This window comes from Molothrus ater, chromosome 3 (assembly GCF_012460135.2).
Source record: "Molothrus ater isolate BHLD 08-10-18 breed brown headed cowbird chromosome 3, BPBGC_Mater_1.1, whole genome shotgun sequence".
Lineage (NCBI taxonomy): Eukaryota > Metazoa > Chordata > Aves > Passeriformes > Icteridae > Molothrus > Molothrus ater.
Genome location: NC_050480.2, coordinates 21,411,853 through 21,425,388, shown reverse-complemented (window position 1 = coordinate 21,425,388; position 13,536 = coordinate 21,411,853). Strand labels below are relative to the sequence as shown.

Here is a 13,536-nt window from a genome sequence, read left to right as displayed (position 1 = left end):
TTTGTTTGGGAAAAAGCAGGATAGCTCTACCCCTTAAATGTGACTCAAGCTTTTGTTCTGAATTACTGAGCGTCACCTTATTTTTTAAAGGAAACACATTTCACTTGACCTCTAGGATCTGGCAGGACTAGCTTTCATCCCCTTTTTCATAAGTTTATCTCCATGGCTCTTTTTTTTTTTAATTATTTTTTCCTCTGTTTTCAGAAGGAAGACTGGCCAATGCACAAGCTGGAATGTGCCTCCATGTGCACTTTTGGGCAGAACTGGCATCCCTCAGAGACTGTGAGGCTAACAGCAAGGATCCTTGCCAAACAGGTGAGCAGAAGGCGAGGCTTGGGAGGTTTGCTCCTGCTCTGGGTGCCAGGGAAGGCAGGAAAATGAAAACTGACCGACAGTAACTGTCCCTGCAAAGCACATATGGACACACAGACACAAGTTTCCTGTGTACAGACAGGTGTAACACAGAGCTCGAGCAGCGGAATGCACTGACCATCACACTACTGCAGCAGGGTCAGGGCCAGCATGATCCAGCTGGAGACTTTTGTGGGAAGCTAGAGAAAGGCTAGCGAGGTCTTCAGCTGTAACCTGTGGCCAAGGTACTGCTGAACAGAGCCTGGGAATATTTACTGGTGGTTTCACATTGGTGTTTCAGCCTCTGTTCTGGTAGACTTGAGCTGTTGTCACCTGTGGGCAAGCACCAAGACCACACTGATAAAAAGAAAGAAGAATAAGATTTGCTATTTGGGTTTAATTCCAAGGAATGCTTCTGGAGTTATCTGGCTGCAGGCACTGATACCTTTATGAAGCAGTTGTCTGTTGTAGTATTTTTCAGCTACAGTTGCACAGCATTGTGTAACATATAAATCTCAGTACATTTATTAGTCAAAACACCTCTGAGGTATTCAGGTATAAACATTTATGATTATGAGTTAGCTGGTGAAAACCAGAGTTTGAGAGAGAAATCTCAGACCCTTTGTGTTTGGGAAAAAAAAATTGTGAGTAAGGAAAGAAGATTGCAATGTCAACCTCCGTTTGAGTGTTCCTTAACTATATGGATAACACAACAGCTTACAGGGGTGGGATGGGATTCATGAGTTTCAAGGTTATTGTGCTGTGTCTCTTTGTATAGCTCTAAACTCTCTCTGCAAAAACAAATCCTCTTTGAAGCATATTTTTATGATTGAGGTCTGCTTATGTGACAAGGGCAACCTGGATATTGTATGTAGGGAGGATTTTGGTGGCCTGCTGGGAAGGTAGCTGCATCCTTGCTGTGTGTGTAGATGTGTGTGCATGAATGTACACGTATGTGACTTAATTAAAGCCGTTTGGGGGTGATCCACAAACAAAATCCAATGTTTAATGACAGAAAGTCGTTGGAGTAAATTTCTGCTTTCATTGCTTACAGTGAGGGGGGAGAACCCTACATGTCATATAAAAGCTAAATATGCAAACCATAGTCCCTGAACCTCAGCTGCTGGGCCACCTGCAAAGCCATATTTAATGGCCAAGATTACAAAGAAGTGGCCTTAGGCCAACAGTGGAGCGTTGCTTTTGAACTCTGTCAACAGTCAGTTTATTCACTTTCCTCAAAGCAAAGCCTGTCTTCTGCCTGCTTGCTATTGTTAGCAGCTTTCTGGGTGTCTAGAACAAAGCAAATGACATATTTAAAATACTGTTCAGTTTATATATATAAATTTGAGAGGAGTTCATCTTTGGCTGCCTAATTTGGTGTGGAGAGAATATTTCTATGCCTTTAGTTAGGGCAGTCAATTTAACTCATTGCTGTTCATCTACTCCTATAAATTCCAGAGACTGTGGATTTGGGTTTGTCTTACAGGTAGGAGTTCCCAAATTCTGAATGAGTACACAAAACTGCTGAAGTGAAACATTAAAATGTTTTCTTATTTTTTTCCCCTTCTTGTTAGAAAACTCACCCTGAAAGAACACAGTCAGAGAAGCTGCTTGCTGTAAGAGAGTTTGAATCACGTAAGTAAAAAAGGCTTGCAGGTAAACAGAGGTTTTGACTTAACTATAATAATGATTTGTTTCCCCATGGATCCCCTCCATCAGCACCTTTCAGAACATCCTGCTCCTGCTGGAGGAAAGGAGTAAACAAAGAGAATGGTGGTTCTTAATTTTTTTGAAAGTGCAGTGCTCTTCTTTCTTTTTTTTTCCTTGGCTGTTTGTGGGAGCTGTGAAACAAGGATGAAAACCTAGACAGAGTTAATTATGTAGTATACATCCATCTCTTGCTTCTCTGGTATTCTAGTGTCTTTTGAGAATTGTAATGTTGCAAAATTACAATAGCTGGTATTTGTTACCAGGAGGCATAAAATCAGAGACAGCACAGTTGCTTGATGGTGACAGTCACTAAGGGGCTAATTGCAGAACCCTCTGGACTGTGCTTCAGTATCTGTCACTGCCAGTCAAATCTGACATGTTATATATATGATTCCATGTCCTAAATGCTCTAAAATAATCCAAAGAAGAAGATAAGGCAATGGCTTGCTTTTAACTGGAAAGCTGCATCCAGTTTACATCCAGTAAGGCTGAGTTAGAAACTGACCATTAGTGCCCATCCTGGCACAGTTTTCACCAGCCTGTTGTTTTCTTTCTTGGTGCTGAGCATAATATACACAGAGGCAATGGGTTGTATGTTCACATTACTCACTCTGATGGCTTCCAAAACCTTTTGCAAAATGCTGAATAAATGTACTCATTGCTAGGACTTGAGGTAGCAGGGTAACCAAGCACAGTGGTCTTATTTGCTTCTTGAACAAAAGCTCCTGTCATTGCTTTTGGGACAACTGGGGGAACGAGGGGGAAAAATGCCAACATTTAACTTTGCCTGTGGCAAGGATAGTTCTACAGGTAGGTTGGCAGGATTGAGGTTGAGGAGAACAGGTAAGTTTCTGTGTATTCTTCTGCATTTCAGCTTATATTCAGTAATTTATTAATTTGAGAGATAAAAGGCTGAAATGTTTGTTTCTGTTGCAGTGTCCTATTTGTCTTCTAGAAGCCTTTGTTTTGTTAGCAAGCACGTCTGTTCCTGCTGCTTTTTGACTCACCTCACTGCTTAGCACACCTTTATCAGTTGTCTTATGCTTTGCAACACCATACACAGGACAGGAAAAGGCACCTGGCTGTCAGTTGGAAGCTCAGAATTTCTTATTTCTGGTTTGTCTTCATTCTCATCAAATGGTCCCATTTCATTATTTCATTTTCCTTAGTGTTTTTTGTGACTCCCCCATCATTCACACCTGCTCTTACAAATAATTTTCTCCTTCTTTGACTGTTGTGCAGCCTTTTCTCTCCATTATTATTTTGAGTTGGAGAGAGAAGGAGAGAAGTAGTAACACTGCCACTGGAGAAACCCATAATGGAATACAGTTGGCAGGTGTGCCAGGACATTTCCACTGATGTTCCTGCTGTGTCCTGTTAGTAGATGTCTAAACACATCTCTGTTGGTGGTCATCCCCAGCCCATGGAGATGTGGGCACTTTCAGGCCCTGTTTGCTCCCTCCTGAGCAGGTACCTGCAATAGGTCAGGTGGATTGCATTCCTGGGCAATAACCCTCATGTTGTCCTGCTCCTGCTGCAAAGGGAGCTCCTGTAGCCAGCCCCAGTGTTGCTGCTAGATCCCTACCATGTGTGGCCACAAAGAGTTGGGGCATCTCTGGATGTTGGGGCATCTGTGCCAGGAAAGACCACATCTTCTAAAAGCAGCAGGGATAAGCAGCCTTGGCAGCAGTTTGGGGTGTTTGTGCTATTAAGGAATAGGTCTGTATGAGAAAGTTTCCTTACATAAAGCATGCTTCCAGGTGGGTGATGTTCAGTGTGAGCTCATGCCACAGTGGGTGGGAGCATGCAGCTGGTGAGGTGGTGTCACACAGCTGAGGACAGCTATCCCCAGCTGAAAGGCTCCCAGAGGGCCAGGGCTGCTGGGCTGTCTGCTAGAGTTAACAAATGTGCTTTAACGACTACAGCCCTTCTCCCAAGAAAGTAGTCTGTGTCCAATTATCTGCTAACCTAAAGATGTCAGAAAATGCTTTTTAATCCTTGATGTTGGGCATGTGCTGGACTCGGTGCTGGACTCGGTGATCTTGAAGGGCTCTTCCAACCTCGTGATTGTGTGATTTTGTGTTCTTGTAGTGCATGTGTGGCTTTAGCAGAGGCAACACTATGTTTGTGGAAGAGCAGGCACTTCTTGCCATACTTCCAAGTGGCTTGTCCCTCAGGGGTTTCTGTTAAAGTCTGGGCCTCTTCCAACCTAAGGCTACCTGGAGGGGTGTTCCTGTTACTGAAATGAAATGTATTTTTTGTCCACAGACCTTGACAAACTAGACAATGAAAAGAGAGAGCTGATTCAGAACGACATTGCTGCTCTTCATCACTTTTACTCAAAGCACTTGGACTACCCTGACAATGCTGCCCTTGTAGTTCTCTTTGCACAAGTAAGTTGGCCAGAACACAGCCTGCTTAGGTGATGGTGCTGTAGGAGTTTAGCCTTCCTGAAAGGGGGAGAATGTTAATGGCAATGGAAATGGTAGCTCTTTGCTTTTCTTAGGGACAGATGGAGATCTGCTTCATTGAGCAGTAGTGGCTGGATGTGCCCCACTTCCATCCTGAGGGGAGATACTCTTGCCTGCAGACTTTCCATGAGCTGCTTCTCAAACACTGAAGAAAAGGGGAAACAGCCTTTAATAAACCCTGCCAAAGTTAAGCTTCTTGTGGGCCAAACATAGTGTGGCTGTTGTTGAACTAACATGGAAGGCTGCTGGCCTGAGACCCTGCAGAGGCAAATCCTTCATTCAGGCTTCAAACTTGTGGAAATCCTTGCTGGTCAGGTCATCATTGTGTTTGACCTTCACAGGGAGTAAACTTCAGAGACGTAGAAAGAGCAGCAGAAAGCGCAGCCTAAAACTTTTATCTGCTGTGTAGCTTTTAAATGTAGTCAGGTGGTTTGGCCATCTGGAGAGATGAAGGACAGACAGAATGTCTTGTTAGATAACTTCTGATATGTCACTTCTTTTTTCTCACCTACTTTTCATATGCATCTGAATTGGATGTATTGTAGTGGATGGAATAATACACCAGTGGAATACTGAAAGATCCATTTTCTTCTTTTCCCTCTTTTCCTTCAATATGAGCTACTTTTGTACTTAGGTTTCTGAGTAAAATAATATCTTGAGATGGGGGCAAATGCTGACTTCTGTGATGAAAGCTGAGATGGAAATCTCCTGTTTGGTAGAGCTAGGCATCTACCAACAAGGAGGCACAGTTACTATTTCCTTACTACAGTGGTACTCTTATTCTGTAGGGGAATGATTCTTTAGGATGTTTAGCATCTGCTTATCATCCCTTGTGTTGTTTCTAATTACACATTTCCTTTCAATGATGAGGAGTTTTTTCTCTTTTGAAGACTTTAAAATTTATATTTGTCAGAAGGGATACTTTGAAGATGTTAGTACAACCAGTTTCTTGTGGTATTTCAGAATATTTTTGTTAGAATGTAGCCAGAATTCTCCAAAGATTTCAGTATTTTGGCTATAATGACTTTTATTTCATGTCCTGTCCAAGAGCAGCTCCACCAGATTGTGGTACTTTACCTGACTTCTGTGAGCTGCTGGCTCCCAGATCTCATATTCCATCCAGTCTTCTCTATGGATGTCACCCATAGGTGTTATCTTAAGCTCATCCTAGTCATCAGGTAACTCTCTGCCACTGTGGACATTAGAATTTTTTGAACTAAAATCTCCAGAAGTCATCTGGATGCTTCTCAGAAATGTCTTACAGGATGCAACCTTCTGAGGTGTTAGTCCCAGGATAAATCTTTCCACAAGAATGGGAGGTATGCTTGTACCTGAGCTGTGCAAACATGTTTCCTAATAATTAGTTCACTTGACCTAAAACCAGTAGTATGGATATGCTGCTGCTCCTTTTTTTTCGTTTAACACTTACTGTGGCCTCATGTGGTCTGTTTTGCTTCTCCACTCCCCATGGTTTCTCTCTGTAGTTCAGGGCAGTCATTGGGACTCAAACACCTCTGACTCCTCATTACTTTTAGTGAACTTTGCCTGATGCTGTTCCCTACACAGCTAAAGTGTAAGTGCTCCTTTGGAATAGAATTTGGAGTGGAATAGAATTCTTTTGTCCAAAGTCCTTGCCTTTCACTGCTCTCTTCTCCAGCTGTTGGCATCATTCTACTCTCTTTTGTCCCTGTGGAATATCGCTCTCGAGGCTGGAGCTTTTCTTCCTCAGTCTCGCCTTGTCATACTCTTTGAACAGTTTCTCTCTTGTCTCGAATTCAAGCATCTCAGCCTTTCCTTGAAGACTTTGCATTTCGTGCCTCCCTTGGCACATTCTCTTTTCCACCATTGGGAACAACTTGGAACTCCACTTTTATTGCTGTTGTCTCTTCACTCCCTCCACTTTGCCTCTTTTTAGTCATGCATTCATCTGGTGATATCTCATCCCTTCTAATCCCTCCTCTTGTGTCATTTCTAATATGATACTTTCATGAAGTGTGTTGTCTCTGGCTTAGTGGAGGCAAGTTGATGATAACTCACTATGTATTTTTAAATATTTCCCTGTGATTCAGAACCATCAAGCTGTTCTTTGTCAGCCTTTGTAGCCTTATGTTCTTACTTGCTGTTGATATTATCTTTCCCTTCTATTGTTTTAGCATTCAGCAATGACATTTTGGGTTTGGTTCTGGTATTCTCTTACACTGGCCAGTGCAGTAGCATGCCCATCTTGAGAGACTGGGAACCTTTGGGGGCTATGTTGCTAAAAATAACAGGATAAAGATCAAGCAAAGATAGCAGAGATAGTGATGAGTGCATCAGGATACTTGCCTTAATTGTGAACTCACCCTGAACAGTTCATATCTGAGGAGTGGTTTTGGGTATTTGTGTATTTCTAAAAGCCAGTCCAGGCTGCATTCCAGCTTGTGGGGCATATCACTTTGCCTGGTGAGCAACCTGGTCTACTGGAAGGTGTCCCTGCCTCTGGGGATTGGAGGAAAAACAAGAGATTGGCACTTCATCTTTACAGTCCCTTCCAACCCAAACCATTCAATGGTTCTGTGATTACTGCTGGTAGTATTTGTTGTCAGCTCTTACCCTTTCCAAAACAAATACTGCACTGTACTTGATTGACTGTTCTTGTGCCCTTTCTAGCTTTAACTGGACTTGGTCATGTTGTTTTAGTGAGTAGTTGTTTCAGTGTGTTACTGGTGCTTTTTTCATGTTTGTGAGGAGATAATGGTGAATGTGGAAAGGGCTCTCTTTGTGTCAGTATGTGTGGGATTTGAAGTGGAAGTGGAATAAAGTACTTGACTGAGGTGCATTTTGGCCACTTAAAGTCATACAAACCACATGAAAAAGCTGAAACTTCTGTAAGATTCCTTTGACTTGGATGAGAACAAAAGTGAGAAGGTTTTAAAACCTGCTTGAATCTATTCTATAAGAGAGTTTTGTGAACAAGTTCTTTTGATCCTGTGTCTGCTTAAATTAGGAATACACTTCCTCTCATACTCTGTCCTTCTTCTGTCCCCTCCTATTCTATGTCTTTATGAGGTTCAAGTCTTTCTCAGTGGTTTTGTTGTTTTCACATGTGCTTTAGCTGTGGCTGATATGTGCAGGCTTTGATGACAGGGCCATTGTGGCAGGTCCCTGTGACATTGCTCCATCAAAGCTCTGCACTGCCCCAGTCTGGTTGAGTTTGCTGCCCTTCTCTCCCACATTGTTCCTTGCATGTAGTTCTGCTTTGGCCCTTTCCTTGTCATGGCCCAATGAAGTCTCCTTGCCCCATGCTGGGGTGAGGTTTTGTGTGCTCTTTTTGAGCCCCACTTCTCTTGGTTGGCCCTCCAAGGAGCAATTCACTAGGTGTGTCCTGAGCAGGTGCAAGTGTTGGACTGTCAGTTCTTTAGTGTCCCTTTGGAATGGGACTTTGTCCTCATTTCACTTGTCGGGATGTCATGGAGCTCCCTGAGTCCTGGAGAGGTGGATAAAAAATTGTAAGCAAATTTCTGCAATTGATTTTGATGTGTGAGAATGTGACACGTGAGTACGTGGGGAGTACTCAGCTGACCAGAAGCTGATCCAGCCCCTTTCTCTTTTTTCTTAGGTTAACTGTAATGGCTTCACAATTGAAGATGAAGAACTCTCGCATTTGGGATCAGCCATATTTCCTGAGTAGGTTGATTTTAATATTTAAAAAGATAAAATTAACTTGTTTAAAAACAAATAGAAGAAGTAGATATCTACCAAAATAATTAATTTATCTTGTTTTAAAGATCTTTTGTTGGCAAATAAAATGTGGCAAATTATTTGTAGCAGTTTTTCTTAAAAATCCAATAATTTTGGTAAAATTGCACATGTAATTTGTTTTGAAACATAGATTGTGAACTATATTCAGGTTGGTAAAAAACATTTATTTGGCTAGCAGGTTCTGGACAGAGACATTAAGTAATGATCAAAGCCAAATGAAAAGGATTGCAGGTGACTTGCTCTGTTTTGGCTGGGTACAATCCTTCCCCTGGTGCTCTCTGAACAATATCCTTTCTACCTTTGTTCCCTGGCAAATAGTAAATCCCTTTCACAGCTTCTTTGTGCCTCCTTGCTATGACAGTGGGAAAAAATACGTACAAGCTTCTTAGCTTTACAAATAAACTGCAGATGTTAAGTGTTAACTGCAGTTTGTGAATGGGGGACTGCAGCTTTCTTCAGGGCCAAGAAACATTTCTTGCATTTTTAAATCTGTCCTTCTCATTTAATATTGGAGCAGGGGAGGGTATTTTCTGCCCCTGATCTTTGCACAGCCTGTATGAAGGTATTAGCACTGAGGCTTAGTTTGACTTCCTGGTGAGGCTTGGATTACTCGTAGCTTATCTGTGTCAAAGTAACCTGAAACTTACAGATGCCCACTCAAAGCTGGATGTGATTTTGCCAAGTGCTGCAGACAAGCAGTAGTAGCTAGTCCTTGCTTCACAGATTATTCTTCTTCTTCAGGCAGGTCTGTCTGATGTTCATATCCCTGATCTACAGATTGGAAATTAATGCCTTGAAATGCCCAGGATCAGAGTCATTGTGGGAAGAGGAGAGTATTAAACCAGGATGTTCTGGAAAAATGTCCAGCACCATCCTTTGTAATGCTCAGAATACAAGAGTCAGGTCTTTCCTACTTAACAGTTATGCCTGAGCTAAAAATACTGAAGAGACAGTTGTTATTTTGATAGATTGGAAGAGAAAGGATTAAAATTACAAATTTTATCTCAGATGAGCAGTGAATTGCGCTTTCTCTAGACTTGGTAATAAGGGGTTTACTTTTCTCTACCCATCCAGGTTTTTGTCCAAGTCATGTACTTGTATAACAGACAGACATCTCCTCCCTCCCACTTCAAACATGGAGGCAGTTTATATTTGAATAGAAGCCGGCTAAAATTTTAACACCCATCTCAACTTGCAGTGCAGTGAAGACTTTTGTTTTTCTGTATTTACTTGTTTCCTTTTAGTTTTAACATGTTTTTCTTTCTCCTCTGAGGAAAATAGTCTGTCTGTCATGTTGATAGTAAAGCTGAATGAACATACCTGTCAGCTGCCCTGTAGCACTGTAAGAAGGGGAAAATAATAACTTGCCTAGTTCTGCAATAATAGGATTTAAAAATTGTAATGATTCATTAGCACAGCCATTCTCCATATCATTAGAATAAATAACTGTACAAGAGATTTTCCCAAGGTTACCTTCATGTTAAGCCTCAGAATAAAAACAGCTTAGAGAGACAGACTGACTCAATCTTTCAGACTTATTTATTTTGTGAAGTGGTGCTTAACTTTTCGCGTGTTGCTTGTGATGGTGGTTGGGGAAAACATTTACTTTTCTACTTTTACAGTGTTGCATTGATGAACCATAGCTGTTGCCCAAATGTGATTGTGACTTACAAGGGAACCTTGGCTGAAGTCAGAGCTGTCAGAGAGATTGAGCCTGGAGAGGAGGTAAGTGTGGTGTTTGAATGTGCTCTGTTCTCCTGCAGCCCAACAGGATTCATTCTGCTTCTCAGGGATCATTTCAATTAGATGGCAATTTAAAAACAGGAAGGAAGGATCTCTTGCTTCTCAGAGAAATGCAAGATGGTGCTTTGGAAAAATTAGGGTGGCTCTGGAGGACTGAAGGGATTTTTGGAGGCACTACCCTATTTTTTGCTAATGGCAAGGGCACCTGCAGCAGTCACTGTGTATCTGCCAGCCTCTCTCTCAGTTTACCCATCTGTAAAATGAGGCTGAGTTTACTGATGTTTGGCTGGTGCTTTGAAATTCCAAGATCAAAGCAAATTATTACTGCTATAATAGTTCCCAGTATAATAGTAATGTGTTGAAATTGAAGCCAGAATAAACAAGGTAAATGGGTACAGATAAATCCTCTGACTTCTGTTTGGACAGAGCATCCACAAAACATGGGACTTGGTCGTATCACCTCAGTGGCATTTGCTGGGAAATCACAGAAGAACAAATGTGTGGTTTTAGGTGGAGTGAAACTGAACAGAGAGGAATAAAAATCTGTAAAATTGAGTAAGGCTCTAGGTTTACTTTGAAACTTTCTCAGTCAAATAATGAATTTGGCAGGGAGTTTTAAACAGTAGAGCTACACTTTACTAAAAAACAAAACAAAACAAAAAAACCCACAAAAAATGTTAAACAGAGCTGGGGAGGATGTTCAAAGACCTGTAGGGAATGAAGATACTGAACATCCTCTCTGGGGATGGAGTTTGCACAGAATTTCAATGGCTCATTTGTGTGAAATTAATGGGCAAAGTTCATACTGATAAGCTCAGATTTGATTTTTGATAACATCTACTGTTTTCTGAGGTGTGTAATAGCAGCCTGGAAGAAAGATAGAGAGGTTATTTTTGTGGATTATACCTATCCCCCTTGTGAACAAGATGAGTTTAGTTGCTGTAGCCAAGGATGAAGGACTCAGGCGAGCAACTTGTTTTGATACCATTTGCCAGCAATGATTTTTCTCTGTGATGTTGGCACTCACTGCAAATGCATTGTGGTAACCAACAGGACTGATTCTGGCTTCAGAATTTTGGTGTGGAATCCCAGACATTTTCAGCATTTTGGGGGAAGGTGTATCTTTAGAGGTAGATGATGTTGCTCAACATCTTCTTCAGGTTGAATTCTGCCTTAGAAATTTCATCAGCTCTCCAGGACCTCACAGGTTTTGCACATTTGCTTTTCTGACCCTTCAGAATTTTCTAAACGTGAGCTGTGCCTGTGTGTGGTCGCTGTGCAGTCTCCCAGCCTGTGTCTCCATCTTCAGGCTCCGTGTGGCCATTGCAGGGCAACGTTTTAAAGTTTTTTTTTGCTGTGAATGTGGTTCCTGCATTCCACATGCTTTGAAAATATCGAAGGGAGGAGAGGAGTGTGAGGGAAAGTGTGAGATGACACACTCACACTTAAGAAGGTGCACTGTATGAAATTACATGTAATTTTACATTTGAAGAAAAGAGAAACTTTAGGTATAAAGACTGAGCAAAGCATTTCAAATAACTGTAAATGAGGAAACGGAGCTAAAGCTGCTCCTTGGTCTGTAGAATGATCAACTGCACTGAGCATAGGATGTGTTTCTTGGGGGAGATCTCATTTTAGAAGCACAGCATTAAAGCTAGTTGCAGGGGTTCTTTTCTGAAGACCATTGAAATAGAGGAAAACTTAAGAATAGTGTATATGAAGGGCCTTTAAAATGTTCAAAAGCAGATTTTCTTTGCTTTAAAATATTGCTGCTGAAGTAAATCTGATATTCATTCTCCTTGAACTGGAGCACTGGGCCTCTCTTCTTTTCAGAGATCTAAAGGTCTTGTCCTAAGTTTCTAAAGCTACTAGTGACTGCTGTTGCCCCAATTTTTGTAGGTTTTCAGAAAGAAAAATTTGAGATTCCAGTCTCCAAAAAACCAGGCCACTGTAATTTATCCTAGGCTGGATACCTGAATTCATTATTTTACTTCTGAAAAGGAAGCATCTCTTTGTAGTCTGACAGGAGCCTGAGATTTATGCTGTAATAGTTTCCTTATCCACACCTGAATCTTGCTGTCCTGGGTGCAAGCCAGGGTAATATTTGAGGGAAATTCCATAACGAATAGGAAAGGAACATTTCTCTGTCAGGTTGCTTTCACAAGTGACAGCTCCTGATGCTGCCAAGGGGCTTGGAATGTGAGGCAGCAGGCAGGTGATGTGGCTGCAGGGGTCCACAAGCTGCATGGATATGCAGTTGTCATACTACATATATCAGAACAAGTGTAATAAATATGTTTAGTGATGCTGCTTCTCACTGACTGTTGTTTGTTTGGGGTTTTTTTACCATTTTTAGATTTTTAGCAGCTATATTGACCTGCTGTATCCCACAGAAGACAGAAATGACCGGTTAAGAGACTCCTATTTCTTTAGCTGTGATTGCAGGGAGTGCACTACAAAAGAAAAGGTAATGGAATTGGTGGGGAATGTACTGCTGACTGTCAAGGCACCTACCCATGTCCTGAGATGTAATATCCTATCTGGTTTAATTACATTTTGGAAAGTGGGATAATGGGGACGGGGGAGGTGGGTGTGTTTTTCTGTCTTTCTGTCCAGAATGCTTTCTGATACTCATTCTTTCCACTGTAATCATGACACGCCAGGAAATTTCCTAGTAGAGGCCTATTTAAAGCTGAGCTACAAAGCAAAGATGAAAACATTGTTAAAAGTAGATAATTATACTGTGTCTAAGCTACTTGGCCAAATGGATTTAGCTCAGAACTTTTTTTTTTTTTTTTTAAATTTCATGCTTTCTACCAACTCCTAGCAAGTAAATCTTGCTTGGGGCATTTCTGGGATAGAGTGCTGCTTCATTCCCTGGGTGGGACATTTCAGTCAGTTCTAGAGGACATTGTATGGCATGTCTGGATGGTTTGGAGACACAGCAGAATCTGAGGAATGATCTTTTCTACATTAGCCTCATACTGTTCTGCTCAGGGCCAGTGTGGTCCTGGATCACAGCCCCTTGTGATGTGCAGGCCAGAGCTGTGGTCATTAAACATGAGCTGGTGCCCCTCAAAAGACAAAGGAAGATCCAGACAGTGTTCCTGACAACAGGTGTTAGGTGTTTTAAAGAAAAGCACTTATTGAAGGGAAAATGTACCCATACCCAACAGATACTGAGACAGCTGTGCCTGTGCAGCCATTTGGACCTCTTTCACTGAAGGTCCTACAATAATTGAGCTCTATGTAGCTTATCTGTCATTCCAGACAAGATCAGTGTGTCTGGCATAATCTAATCTTTAAGTTCCAGATAATTTTTCCTCCCATTTTCACTAGGCTTCCCAAAGTGACCAGACAACCATTTCCTTCCCCTAAATGGTGTCATTTTTTGTGATTTTTTTTTTCCAGATAGTACCCAGTATTGTTGCTTGAGGCCCTTCTGTTGATACCATATCATTTGTCTTTTTCCCCACAGTTACCTTGATAATATTGCCACTGACTTTATTGAAGCCAGGAT

The 13,536-nt window shown here is 41.6% G+C and overlaps 1 protein-coding gene across 2 annotated transcripts in view; it reads left to right on the top strand.

The window, feature by feature from the left end:
* Positions 1-13,536, top strand: part of SMYD2 (SET and MYND domain containing 2) — a 28,842-nt gene that overhangs the window by 9,394 nt on the left and 5,912 nt on the right. For both annotated transcript variants that reach the window (XM_036381199.2, XM_036381200.2), the window contains 6 exons: positions 205-315; positions 1,926-1,986; positions 4,330-4,454; positions 8,131-8,198; positions 9,896-9,998; positions 12,373-12,483. In XM_036381199.2, coding sequence (XP_036237092.1) covers positions 205-315; positions 1,926-1,986; positions 4,330-4,454; positions 8,131-8,198; positions 9,896-9,998; positions 12,373-12,483 — 579 coding nt within the window. The remainder of the gene's footprint in view (positions 1-204; positions 316-1,925; positions 1,987-4,329; positions 4,455-8,130; positions 8,199-9,895; positions 9,999-12,372; positions 12,484-13,536) is intronic.